The sequence below is a fragment of the Mya arenaria genome, chromosome 15 (genome assembly GCF_026914265.1).
Source record: "Mya arenaria isolate MELC-2E11 chromosome 15, ASM2691426v1".
NCBI classification, from domain to species: Eukaryota; Metazoa; Mollusca; class Bivalvia; order Myida; family Myidae; genus Mya; species Mya arenaria.
The window spans coordinates 57,226,868-57,241,423 of record NC_069136.1 but is presented as its reverse complement, the minus strand read 5'-3'; the positions used below and the strand labels follow the sequence as shown (position 1 = coordinate 57,241,423).

At 35.4% G+C, this 14,556-nt stretch overlaps 1 protein-coding gene across 4 annotated transcripts; it reads left to right on the top strand.

Annotated features, from left to right (window-relative positions):
• Positions 1 to 4,275: 4,275 nt before the first annotated feature.
• LOC128218831 (uncharacterized) lies at positions 4,276 to 13,395 on the top strand. Of its 4 annotated transcripts, none has more exons than XM_052926551.1 (3): positions 4,276 to 4,420; positions 10,060 to 10,138; positions 11,023 to 13,395. In XM_052926551.1, the coding sequence occupies exons 2-3, from the start codon at positions 10,078 to 10,080 to the stop codon at positions 11,763 to 11,765; spliced, it is 804 nt and encodes a 267-aa protein (XP_052782511.1). In that variant the 5' UTR covers positions 4,276 to 4,420; positions 10,060 to 10,077; the 3' UTR covers positions 11,766 to 13,395. The 4 variants fall into 4 exon arrangements, with proteins under 4 accessions (XP_052782511.1, XP_052782514.1, XP_052782512.1 ...); XM_052926554.1 differs by lacking the exon at positions 4,276 to 4,420 and adding an exon at positions 8,232 to 8,250; XM_052926552.1 differs by lacking the exon at positions 4,276 to 4,420 and adding an exon at positions 9,499 to 9,630.
• Positions 13,396 to 14,556: the final 1,161 nt, after the last annotated feature.

Below are 14,556 nucleotides of genomic sequence, written 5' to 3'. Positions count from 1 at the left end.
ACACTTTAAAATTTGATCAGCTTATGAATAGTACAAATAAATTAACATTGTTAAGGTTATCTTTATTCTGTAAAAAAATAATGTTTTTGTCTAGATAGTTTTTATGCCGGTGTTCCTTGTTTACATGATATAATTTTATAATCATACTAATATGTCTTATTCTCCATCTTTGAACTTTGAAAAAAAAGAATCTTGTATATTCCACTTGACCCATTATTGTTATCATTATTATTTTGTTTTAAACGTGTTTAAATATTAATATTGTTTATTGTATTGCATTGTTTTGTCAGATGCTCGAAATGAGCCTTGACCAATAAAACTATCAAACTTTCAAACTAGCCTTGTTATCGATATTGTCCAAAGATATATTGCGATCTTATAATGACTAAAACGTGGTATACAGATAGAACGCAAATCTGGCTTCTTCTTATTTTTGATATATATACATAGCAATTTTCTATAAAATTGCTATACACATAATGTAAAATTTGCCTAGTTGGGAATGGTTTCATATGTTCACTGTCTCTATCATTTCTGAAGCAGAGAGTATTACAAAGTATACCCTGACGTCAATATTGAGACGTATGTCAAAATCTTAGCGTGCAATCAACCCTTTTGTCAATTGTGTGTAAAATGCCATAAAACTTTAACGAAAAAAGAAAACCACTTAACACACGTAAAGTTCTTGTGCTTGAACTATATTCGCTAAGTATCGCGAAAATTAAATAGTTAACACGAAACAATTTGCGAACGCTATCAGGTTAGCAAACGGCAGAAATACCAGGGTGTGTATACCACGTGATAAGTTACGTCATATATGCCACGTCGGAAGGCAACATTTTGCTGAAAATAAAGACTTAAATCAAAGATACTTTTTTCTTTTACTGCACAATTTAAACACACACACACACACACACACACACACACACACACACAAACAAAGGGCAGTCTACGCCCCTTACGGAGCCCCGCCTTCGGTCTTTTACCTGAGTTTTATTGAGAGTTTATTTTCTTAAAACACTTCAACAAACCTTTTCACAAAACAGCCGACTGACTGAGCGCTGTCAAAACATTAGTTTGGAAAAAGGTATGTCGAAGAGTTCGATGAAATTTATTACCTTATCAAACTCCGGTAAGAATAAAACGAAGGTATGGCTCTTTAAGCGGCATAGTTTGCCCTTTGTTTCATTTAAAATGGTGTAGTAGAAGAACAATTATCTTTGATTTAACTCTTCATTTTAAGCAAAATGTTGCCTTCTGACGTAGCATTTATGACGTAATTTATCACGTGGTATACACATAATGTAAGTGGTTTACATGAAACAATTCGCGAACGTAATTTTACGGCAGTAATATGTCACCATAGCTACCAGTACACGGGAATTAATTGCAGACATTTTCAGGAAACGGATAATAAAGTTATTTGAGATAGTATATAATTTTCCGTAAATATCTTTGTTTTCTTTGGTATAGTATAATAAATATATCAAACTCTATTCCTCTTATCAACCACATAAATTCGTTAACGTTCCATAAAATATGTTGTTGCATATGGGGTGGTATTCAAGACTAGTCTTAATTAGATATAAAACGATGCAGCTAGTCGGATTGCTCGATATAGATAACGGACGTATACGCGAATGGAGTCAGTGATGTAAACCATAAGATTGACATAAGTTGCTAATTTAATACTACCCTAAAGTATGCTTTGATGAAGAGGTTTCGGTAAGGAACCATTTATTCATCAATAATTGGATACCGTTCACATACTTCTGTACATAGAGCAAGAATATTTTATGTTGATTGTTTTGACACTACATATGATGATATTAATGTATGTACTGCTTATGCACGAGTCAATTGTAACCACGGCCCCTCCAGGTCCGGGGAATAGCGGGGACTTTGACTTTCGGTCCAGCCAAGCCCGGGTAAAACCCCGCCCTGCGGGGACGAAATGATGGTAAAATCCCCGCCAAATGCCACCGCACCCCAGAGACCCTAAGTCAGGCACATTCCCCGCTATATTTGGCGCGAATACAAAATCACCGCATTCACCCGGCACTGCGGGGCCACCGGGAAGGTAAAAACACGGCCCATTTCCCCGGCTATCCCCGGTATACCTGACTGGTGCGTTACAGTGACTGCTAGTTTTAAAGTCATTATCGAAAGTGGGGAACTCTTGTATCAAGAAGAACGACCCATTTTAGGCTGTAATACCGCAAATCGAAATCAGGTATAGTCATTCGGAACACCTCGGTCATTTTTTATCGACAGATCTACTTTTTGACACGACATGTTAAAAAAAACATAATGCGACAGGGTTACAAAATGGGACGTATGGTGTTATGCAGTTTAAAACAGCGCGAATTAAACTACCAAAATTTATTCAAATACGTTCATAAGTTTGCAATGTTAAAGTGGATTTTGAAAGCAAGCCGAAGAATCTTAAGTTCATCTTCGCTAGGAACCGAGGGGAATAGATAAGTATACACAATCTCGCAGAAAATGGAAATGTGTTGACTAAAAGACTAGGCCTAACGTTACCTATTACAAATAGTCATCATTTCCTCAGCCAATATCAGGTTTATTTTAATTAACTTTGTAATAGCAATACACTCCATGGCACAACACACAGAGCTCTGTTGCGCAACGCAGAGTCTCAGCTCATGGCACAACACACAGAGCTATGTTGTGCAACGCAGAGTCTCAGCTCATGGCACAACGCACAGAGCTCTGTTGTGCAACGCAGAGTCTCAGCTCATGGCACAACGCACAGAGCTCTGTTGCGCAACGCAGAGTCTCAGCTCATGGCGCAACGCACAGAGCTCTGTTGCGCAACGCAGAGTCTCAGCTCATGGCGCAACGCACAGAGTTCTGTTGCGCAACGCAGAGTCTCAGCTCATGGCACAACGCACAGAGCTCGGTTGCGCAACGCAGAGTCTCAGCTCATGGCACAACGCATAGAGCTCTATTGTGCAAGGCAGAGTCTCGGCTCATGGCACAACACACAGAGCTCTGTTGTGCAACGCATAGAGCTTCATGGCACAACACACAGAGCACTGTTATGCAACGCAGAGTCTCAGCTCATGGCACAACACACAGAGCTATGTTGTGCAACGCATAGAGCTTCATGGCACAACACACAGAGCTCTGTTGTGCACGGCAGAGTCTCAGCTCATGGTACAACACACAGAGCTATGTTGTGCAACGCATAGAGCTTCATGGCACAACACACAGAGGTCTGTTGCGCAACGCAGAGTCTCAGCTCATAGCACAACGCAAAGAGCTCCATGGCACAACACACAGAACACTGTTGTGCAACGCAGAGTCTCAGCTCATGGCGGAACGCATAGAGCTCCATGGCGCAACGCATATAGCTCCATGACGCAACGCATAGAGCTCCATGGCGCAACGCATAGAGCTTCTTGGGTTGTGCTATGTTTCAAGAGCTCTATGTGGCGATACAATGTATTGGTCATCTTAGCACGAGATTAAAACAACACCATTTGGAGAATGGGCTACGAAAAAAGGGAGCGATGGTGCATAAAATAATAAATAGCGGATGAACTGCAAGAGCTCATATTTAATAAGCTCATTAGATACCAGAAGCCTTGACTAAAACTTTATTTCCTCACTTTAAAACTTCTTACTTACTAAGTCTTAACTAGTTATTTCTCGACGTATTCTAGTCCCTAGCCTTAATTGATCTATAATTACATGGAAACGAACTTACAAAATAATTTTAAATGCTTGTCTTCCAGTCAAAAACATTTAATAAATTATTTATTTGTAAATTGTGCAACTATTTTTTATGTATTTCCTTGAACTGGATAAATATGTAAAGAATAAGAGCTAGATCCTTGATCTATGTGGTTATTAAAACTTGCTAAACATCACATTTATAATTTGTTTAACTAATTGTACAATACTACCAAGTACTAGTATTATGTTTATTTATTTATCTACATTGGTTATGTGGCTAGGAGGTTGGGGCGACCTCAAACATCTCGAATGCATGTCATTTCATAAACAAAACATTAATAACTGTGACTTACCGTCCCAGTTTTTTTACCATAAAAATGCGTTTGGGCGCAGGGAGACCGCGCCTTATCTTTCTCAAACGTCTTAGATCTAAAATTGTTTCGTATAAAAATGTAACGCTGTTTTTGATTGGTCAAGAGCTGAAAGTCAGCCGGGTTTTAATTGGCAGATGACAACGTTACCTGAAGTACGGATAAAACTGTCGTCAACGTAATATATCACTGACGAGTGTATACATATTATTGCCATGACATGTTTTAGCTTTATGTGAAGGATCATTATATAACAATGAGGAAGACACAAAAAACACCATTGCAGGAGAAGCGAGTGTTGTGAACACACGGACCTTTCAGACGTTGAGTAACAAAAACAGTAAAATGTAAGTACAGTTACAAAACGTTTTAATAAGCAGATAAAGAGGGACCATTGCAATTAAAGTGGCACTCTTATTCAAAATCAATACATGCACATGTATAACAAACATAGTTTTTGAGTGATAAACCTTCAACTACTTAATAAATAATGCATTTATGGAAATTATTAATTAGTATAATTACTGATAACAAGATTGTACCCGTGTATTTAATAGCTGAAAACACAAAATATTTAATGATTGGTGAGTGCTTAAAGATGTACTGTGATCTACTATCGTCTCATAAGGTAGATATACCATGTTTTCTGCACCTTTCTTTCAAATTAGACTCGGTATTCTTCATAAGAACGAGTGTTATTGATATTTATTTATCCTTTTTGGTAGTTTTAAACAATTGTGTTAATTGTGGTAAATCTTATTTGGGAGTAAGAGTGCATCTATTAGGGACTCGCTCATGGTTTGTAAAATTCACTTTTTACGGATATTTTTTTTTCAAATACGAAATACTGTGTGCCAAATTATCAGTGTGTTAGAACTAAGATACTGACAGATTGAACCATTAAAAACAAGGTGATATCTGCTCAAATATTACCTCTGAAGTCCATGATATCCCAAACCGTTGCTTACACAATTCAGCAAGAGGCTGTAGCGTGATTGGTTGATTGACATTATCATGTGATGCTTTCAAGGTATTCAATAAATGTAAAATGTCCAATATAAGTATATGAGTTCCTGTGGCATAAATGATAATGCTATCGGTTTTATTATTTTTTCTAGACCGTTCCGGCATAAGTTCGCTCCAAAATAAAACCAGAATATTTGTTTATACTTTTATTTTTTTTGTTCGGTATCAAAAAGTTAAATTAAAAAAAAAGAGTATTTTCTGATGTATTTTCGGGAAAACTAATGTTTGGTCCAAAAACATGAGCGAGTCCCTTTATTTAGATGAATAAACAAAGTATTATAATGCAGACGTCACACTGAATAATCGTATTAGCCTATATTATTGTTGAAATAGACTCTCTGTTATAAGCAGTAATATAAACTGGAGGTTTTTAAAAGGTGGCGACTCTATTCTTATTGCTTTTATTCTTTACTCATGGTAGGGGACGTTGTAATTCATCTCATTGCAATAAACTACGTTTCATTACCTCGATGAAAAAAAAGGTTGTACATTTTGTAAAGCAATGTATCGGGGAATGCTTTTTTGTCTGTAAAATTTATTATTTTCGATATTTGATAACAATCAATTACTGGTCCTTTGGTTCGAAGTGACTCTATTTTTTTTCAAATAGAATATTGTGATTGCTAATAATGAGTTTTAACCATGCTTAAATCCTGTTTTTATCATTTTAACCACAACTTAATTATGAGTTATGTAATTAAAGAATGTGAACCTGATACCAGTTGATACAAATGTCTAAAAAGAAAAGGTTATTCGCGCAGAGTATGCTGCGGGAACTCGGTAAACCTCATTTTCGCAAAACACCCTACACCCGAGCGTGGGGTGTTTTGAGGAAACGAGGTTTACCGAGTTTCCGAAAAACACCCTGCGCGAGGGTCGGGATGGACCTATCTTACACGAGCGATTATGGTAGATGCTTTTTCTCCCACCTCAGTTAAACATAATAAAGTAAAAATGTATTTTTTTTTCTGGAACTCTTTTGTGCTTAGTGAAAATAATTGCGTATGGATATGTGATAATTCGTGGTTGTCATGGTATATGCGCGTATTGATTCACATTATGTTAATAGTCAAATCGGTCTTTAAATAGTTCTAAGGAGAGTGAAGCATTATTTCTTGAAAGGTGCGTGAAAACTGTTTTATGGTGACATTTGAAGCGAGAAATAATTGATTAGCGTTCTAAATATTGCCGCAAGACAAGGTTTCCATAATGCTACAGACGGCAGTCTTCAACAAGGGAGGTAATTACAATGTGGCGACCATTAAAAAGGAGTTCCATACGGGCATTTTATCTTCGCCCGTGGGCAAGATAAGAATTTCTAGCATGGTTAAATGATTGGATCTACTTATCTGAGGTGGGAGAAAAACCTATCTTATCGGCCATGAGCGGCCATGGAAGATACTTATAATGTTAACGCTAATCGTTTTATCTTATCCGTCAATATCCGGCTAAATGTTTTCACCATGCTAGCGAAAACTAAGACAGATCTATATGACCGGTTTTATTGCGTCATCTTGTAAAACCAGGTATTCGCAATATAATTCAACACGCTCCGGGTAAGTCATAAACGAAAAAAAACTGTATATCCCCGCGGTTATTTCGATTTAAATAAGGATTTTCAGTTAATATTCGACATAATCACAAACTGTTTGGAAGAATTTGTAATTAATACATAATGTTTTATTCTGTTAACTCTATTGTCGAAATTAATCAGCAAAATGTTTCTAAAAAAGGACAGGAATGTTTAGGAATCTAATTTAACTAAAACATGCTCGAGTGCAGTTGTTGTTTCTTCTTTAGGGTTCGAAAGTATCAAAATGGAGCGCTTAACTTTCAGTATGAATTAAGGTAAACACTACCACTTCATTCAGCATAGATTTTTAAAGTAAATGTGACGTTTAAAAGCAATACTTATTATATCATTATAAAAATATCTTACAGTTAAACTAATACGCACAGATGAAATTAAAAGTTGTTTAATGATGCATTGAGATGACACAGACTGAGTGCTAATAATATTTATTTTTTACTTTCCCTACGTATTTTACTGTGTGATGGCGTAGTTAAACAAAATATAATAGTTTTGAACATAACATCTTGGTGCTTCCTAATTCATTGATAGTTTTTGTTGTTGTTGATGATGATGTTGTTGTTGTTGTTGTTGTAACCATATCTAGTATAAGTCACTTGGTAAACAACACACACACACACATTCACTTTTTATTTTGTCACGGTAACATATCGTTACAACAGACATGTAATAACACATACAGGCAATTGGGTAAACAACATGACGGAAAATAACAATTGAGGCAATTTTACCACCGGGTACAGTGACAAATCGCTAACAGGCGTGATTAAGGAAATCAATGTAATACAAAGTTGTACAGCTTAAGAGTTTGGCATGTATACTAGTTTCCAAGTTTCCAAGTTTATTTCGTATAACTCATGTCACAAAACATGACAAAAAGAGTATTTAAATATATATATATATACAACTATGTAAAGAACGAGAATAGTCTCAACATTTTAAGACATAATCTATAAGAATAAATAAATTCAATCAGTGTCATCCAATATTAACATTATACCTTTATAATGGAGGAGGCATTTAAAGGGAAACAAAATGCATCAATGTATGTATCATTATGTGAATCGAACCATTATCTCTTTAATAAGCTTACAGAGTTTTTCAAAATGTATACCTGAATCAGGTCTTATTTGCATCACTTGTTTAAACAAAATAATATTTGGATGTCTAATATATTTATTATCAAGACAACTTTTTCTTTTACCAACAAATTCTTGACATTCCAACAAATAATGATATTCATCTCCTATGCTATTATCGTTACAAAATAAACATTTTCTGTCGTTGTATTCTACATTATTCCAGCTTCCAGTTCTCGTTGATCTGCAAACAGATCTGTAGTAAAAACAAGTCCCTTAAACTCGGGATATTTTATGAATGGAAAATCGCCTCGTTTCGTTGGCTAACGGTACAAAAAGCACGTGCAGAAAATTATAAATGGTGTAAGTGGTCTTGGACTTGCTACAAATTTAATATGAGATTATTTAGATTTAACAAGTTATGAATAATGGACTTTGTAGAGATAATGATCGCTGTGTGATTTGGAATATAAGCCTGGAGGTAAGAAGAAGTAGAGTAATTAATAATTGTTAACATTTCACGTGATTCATCAAATATCCGGCGAACTTTGACAGATTAACGAGAGTTTTTTTATTACTTGTATTTAGGAGCTCGCTATACTTTATCATATTTGGATGCTGCCAATAATATCGTGAAATGAAGATTTTTCTTTGATCCTCGAAAATTGTGCACGTTAATATGTAATGGTAGCTGTCGCCAATGTCTGACTGACAGAGCGGACACCGCCTGTGCGCGTATTCTATTCCTTGCCATGCTAAAGTTTCACTGGAAATTTAAAATTACATGATCTAAGTGTGTATAAATTTAAAGCATGATTAAGTGGAATGATAGTTAAATACTTCTCTTGTGTAATCGTTTTCTTAAAGCTATAATAAAATATTCCTTTATTGGACGATCTCATTTTTTCGTGCCAAAATTGTAAGTACTGGTCTTTTAATATTTTCGTTATACTATAACTTGTGAACCTAACATTTACGTTTATTTGATTTTCGAACAAATTTGTATTACCAGTGGAGTCAAAAATAAACTTTATATAATTAAGCCATTTGAAATTTAGGTTACTTTGTCGCATCGAGCGGTAAACAATTGATGCATATAAGTCCTCAAATAGTACTAGTTTGCTCCAATAAGCAATCATTCTATTCTGAATTGTAATTTTAAGTGGTTCTCTGCCAAGCTCGCCATATAACAAGCAGCCATGCATTTTGCCGATTTCCATATAAACGCGTCCCACAATTTAACCCCGGGAGTAAGTTTACACCTGGGGCAAATGTTTGTCATATAAACGGTGTATAAAAAATAAACATTTTCTAAGCATATCGTTCGAACGCCTCGTTTAAAAAATGATGGATTATTACAGGTATATAACACATAGGCTGAATGTAGGAAAAGTATATTTTTATCTCAACGTTATCATGTTTATATTTATCATAGCTTAAGTATGTTATACATTGTTGTGTATAGGGGATGACTGTCATAATTAGGCGGTGAACATATCCATCAAAAGCGTACTCATTTTAGGTGATTAATGGCCGATCACCACTCATCTGGAGCTATATTCGCTTCAAGGGATGGTTTTAGAAAGACGGCGTGTACGAAAAGTAAAATCGATTAAGGGTTAGTAAGGTTCGTAAAGTCACGATTGGTATCTATTAATAGATTCGTAATCTATGGGATGAACTATACTTTTACGTAGGTTAAATTGGGAGCCTGCGTATATAAGCTTTGCTTTACGGTACGGAACGTGTGTTAAAGCTGTCATTCAGACGTCAGTAGGTTGTTGAAAAACAAGTACCGGAGGAATATTTGGTTTTAAAAGAATTTGTTGAACAATAAATACTAGAGATTGCGTCTAATTCAGTACGTGTTTTCAATTAATTGCAATAAAACATCATCGCTCAATCCCTGTATCACTCTTGACAGTTAGCGTTAATAAATTGCTTTAAAACGGTTTTGTTGAACAACAAATACAAGAGATTGCGTCTAATTCAGTGCGTATTTTCAATTAATTGAAAATAAAAAATCATCGCTTAAACCATAAATCACTTTTGACAATTAACGCTGATAATTCCGCTTATACATTAACTAGATTTAATCGCTGTAAACAGGTTTGTGGTTGTTGTTTCTTTCTCTTTTATAAGAAAACTAGATTTTACCAGATTTGTTTCAGATCTAATTAATATATGATGATGGATTAAAAAGTCTCCAGGGTATTAACTATAAACGATTGTACGACAATATAATATGTATAATTATATGTGGATTAGCATAGTACCGTTGTTCTTTCAGCATCAACTTTGAGAAACCATGAAGACCAGTTTATTTTGTGCGACTTACATCCTCGCCCTGGTGGCCACATCGTATGCTCGTAAGTTATTAATATTTGTCTGTTATATTTGCGGGTTTGTATACTTAAAACTATGATGAAGACTGTCATTTCTATTATTTATGAGGCGTACAAAAATCCGGATTGATTTATTTTCCTATTACGGCGGAATCCCCGAGATTTCGGACCACACATCATTTTTAGCTAAGTTACGACCCTGTTCGGACATACGTTATAACGAAACAGGAAAAGAATGTTGTATACGGTCATCATTTAAATTAAACAACTTTCAAAGCTTACACTATTTTTATTGTTTTAAGATATATTGTAGCTACTATACAGTTGTACAGTAACCTGTATCAACCAGCCGTTAAACAGTAGACGGTTAGGAAATGGTTTGGTTATACATGCACTTCGTGTAGTATTTATAAAAAAAATACTTTTAACACGAATAGTTATATCATTGTTTTTTTATTCAAACACAAACGAGCATTGTCATTTTAAATAGTTTTTTAAAAATATCAGACGACCATTCCCGCGACTTAAATTCTAACAATAAATGTGAGCCCCAAATAAAAGAAATCAAGCGTAGAATTACCGAAAAGGGATTTACTTGAGTAAACTCCCTGTTAATTAGGATTTTTGAGGCAAAAAATGCAAACATTGGCTAAGCTCACTATTTTTGTTAGGGTTTAATTTGTGTTATATTTACATTCTTAAGAGGGTTTTTTGGATGTTGGAAGCAATGTTGACGATAATCACGATATACTATTCTTTATTTAGTAAAATAAAGGTAAAACATTTGGCTTAATGAATTAGGCTATTAACGCCTGTTATGCTTAACTTTCCAACTGTTTATTTTATAGGCTTTGAATATTTAATCCAAAATAACATAGTCAATAATATTTATTACCATGGTCTTTCAGGGATGAGCCGTGACCAACTGCGGTCCTCCCTCGCCAAAATGGACCCCGTGTTTGCCCACCAACGTGATCGCCCCGTGATGGTGTCCCAGAACACCAACATTTTCCTTCCGGTGAAACAAACACCTCCAGAGCCCGCTGTTTTAGACATAGGGCAGCAGGTCGCCTCTGGGAATATGGCTGCTGGAAAACCGGGTTTTAATAATCAGTTGTTGGCGCAAGTCAGCCTCAGGACGGCCACACCGAAGCCGCTAACTCGTAAAACCAAAAGTCCGACCACAACTTTGAAACCAGCACCCAAACCAACCACCAAGTCTTCGGCCCCGTCCGTACAGAGATTCAATGACCGGTTCCTGAATGAGGCCGCTAAGCCGATACCGATGGCTGAGACGATACTGAACGGGAAGGAGGGATGTTCGTTCAAGGTGCCCTCTTTCCTCATGCCAGATCCCGAGCCGACGAGCGCCCATGATGCGGAACACAGATGTCCTTCCTTCCTGATTCCGGGCCCCAGCATCAACCCCAGTCTTGTTAACCTTCTGGTGGAACACTGGACTGGTATGGAGGCCACCGAGACTTCCGTCAACCCTGTGCGCTCCCAGATCTCGCAGATTGAATTCGAGCAGAAGTGCCTACTTCCGGCGTTGCGCGCGCATGTTACGGGTGGAGAGGCGTGTCGCTCACGACAGCTCACTGTGTATTTGCAGTGGCTCCTGCATCTTCGACAGCGGTTGTTCAATATTTAAACAGTGACTCCCCAACAAACTGTTCAGAAAGGTGGGTTGCAAGATTCAACCTGCTTGAAAAAAAGCCAAATATAAGTTGCCATGTGCCAGAATTTTATCCTGTATTTTAATGGTTTCTGGACCATTGTTGTTTGTATGTATGCTCAAAATGTTTGCCAAGTTTGATGAATATTTATAGAAGTCTTTTTTATTGTATGTAGACCATTTATACCATCAATTTTAAATTTGTTTTCGGACCAGTTTAGTTTGAGTTTGTAAAGATTTTCGTAATTTTGAGATAGTCGTTGGTATGTTAAACACTTTAATTTGGTTAGTTCGTCGCTAAACATTTTAAAGATTCATACACACACAAACATAAAGTGACATTTCGTAGTTTAGCAATGATTTAACGTGCCAAATTATGAGTGAATTAACCATCCATAAAATTTAACATATGCCAGAACATAACAGAAATTTAATTCGTTTTTATACAAATTTAAAAACTATTAAAACATTTACGGATCCGTATACAAGTTTTATTGCATGTTACAATAGTAAAGTTGTTATCAAAAGTCCAGAGGCTGTATTCATTAAGCAACTTAGATTGAACTTTTTTTTTTAATTAGAAACTACGTTTTTGGACTGTATATTTGACTGACCACTAGGCTGAATGGAATAACTTTGGCATTTCTAAGGATTAGGATAAGAACAATATTGGTTACTGGCCCGGGTGGTATTCAATATGCATTATGCAATTTAAGTTTATCTTATGGCCATACATCATTGACTTCATTCATTCTATTGGTCAGTTATTAATAACGTAATCCGATCAGCTACATCGTTCTTAGATCCAATCAAATCTACTATTGAATACCAGCCCAGCGGACCTATGGAGTTTCAAGAAAGTGTTTATGCCCCCTTTTTATCATATCCTAAAACCATTTAGTTTCCTGTGTGAGTTTCTATACATTAACTGGAAATAGGGATATAATTGTAAATATGTTTAAAAATCTTAAATACATGTACACAGGTTTCTGACATTGTTTAAAACTGTTGAAATATAAAGTCCTTCCAAGTAAGCATGTAATACACCATTTTCGCAAAAAAATAATTCAAAAGGATGATATGGCAAGAAGAGGCGAATTTATGACAAACCGCTGACCTTTTCTTGAGTCTACTTTCAATTAATGAGACATTTATTCACGGAGCGAAATTTAGGCGTTTTACTAAGAATTCTGACATTTTTAATCAAATATCTGTCACTTGTAACATGTTTCGAACGACATAAAGATGTCTGAAAGTCCTTCTAAAATACAGTAGATGTATTTAAAGTCAGAGAAAAGAAAGGCAAAAAACTCAAATATCTGTCTAAATTATCTTTGTGTTCGCCATCTTTTGATTTTTTTGGCGTTCACCAGGCAACACATCGCCATTGTTATGATGGGTTTGAAAGATATTTATTGCCTTTTGCACGTGCATAACTATTTCCAGCTCAGTGTGTTTATGTGCTGCCTTATATATTCACTCAACTATTGTTGTGCAACTATTTCCGTAGTCTAGTTATCTTTTCTTGTAAATACTTACTGTATTTATTATTGTTTGCTTTCCATTTTATTACGTTTTATATAAATAAATTGTATAACAAAAGGTCTTTCCTTTCCTCATTTGATGTTTTAGCAGGGGTCGCATGTTCCAGTGGTGTATCTAGCGAGGGGCACAAGTGTCCGTGCCCACCCCCAATGTTTGCCGTCAAAAAAAAAACCTAAACACACATAATTGTAACCTTAAATTGATGCCTGGTGCATTAGTAAGCCCACGGTATAAGATGTATTAAAGTATTGTTGATTTAAGGATTGAAATCCATAAACGATTTTACTTGCTTTTTCAATACCTCAGTGAAATAAAGGTTTTTAGATGGGTTGACAGTTGTGCTCCCCCCTTCCCCCCGTTTTGAATTCCTGGACCCGTCACCGTGTTCTACTAATACTAGTACTTTTTCTCATTTATTTTTATTTTTAACATAGATATTATAATAACTGAATGACGAGGAATATCACTCACAGCATAAATCAAAACACATTTATTTATTTAAGCTTTTACTATATGGTTGTGTTTAGAAGAAAAAAGGTATTTTTATACTATTATTATGCGTCTGGGTTCCGTATACAATCGAATATATGTCCATTGTTAATTATCAGACTCTGAATATTGTTATAGAACAGAGCTACGCATTTTAAAACATCTGGTATAAAATGATTTTATCCATTCAAGGATAAAACTGTTGTTTTTAACTGTCAAAAGCTTTAGCAAAGTCGACATAAAAACATCTTCATTAAGTGTTCTATAAGGGTTTTCTAGAAAAGGTTTCATATCTTCCTTTCAAATTTGAGTATAACTTTGTGTATTATCTAACTTCCTCGTTTAAAATGTTTTCTATACCTGTTATTCTTTCGTTTTTAACCTTTAGAGTATACATGTATATTGATTATCTTTCAACGCGTTTCTTCTCAAGGTTGGCAACACAGTTCGTGTTCTTTTCGTTGTGTTCAGCGTCAATTGATTAAGCTTTTAATATGATACCGTTTAGTTGTGTTTGTGTTGTTTCATTTAGTGTTTTTATTTTTAGTTACGATTATTGCACAATTGATATTTTATGGATAAAAACCGTTACTTATGCTTTAAGAAAAATGATTTCATTGGCAGTTTTTCCGAACAATGGAGATATGTTCTACAATGAGTAATATACTATGACTGAATTGAAGGCATTGATAACAAAATTAGTTGATTCCGAGACAAAAACTAAAACAAATCA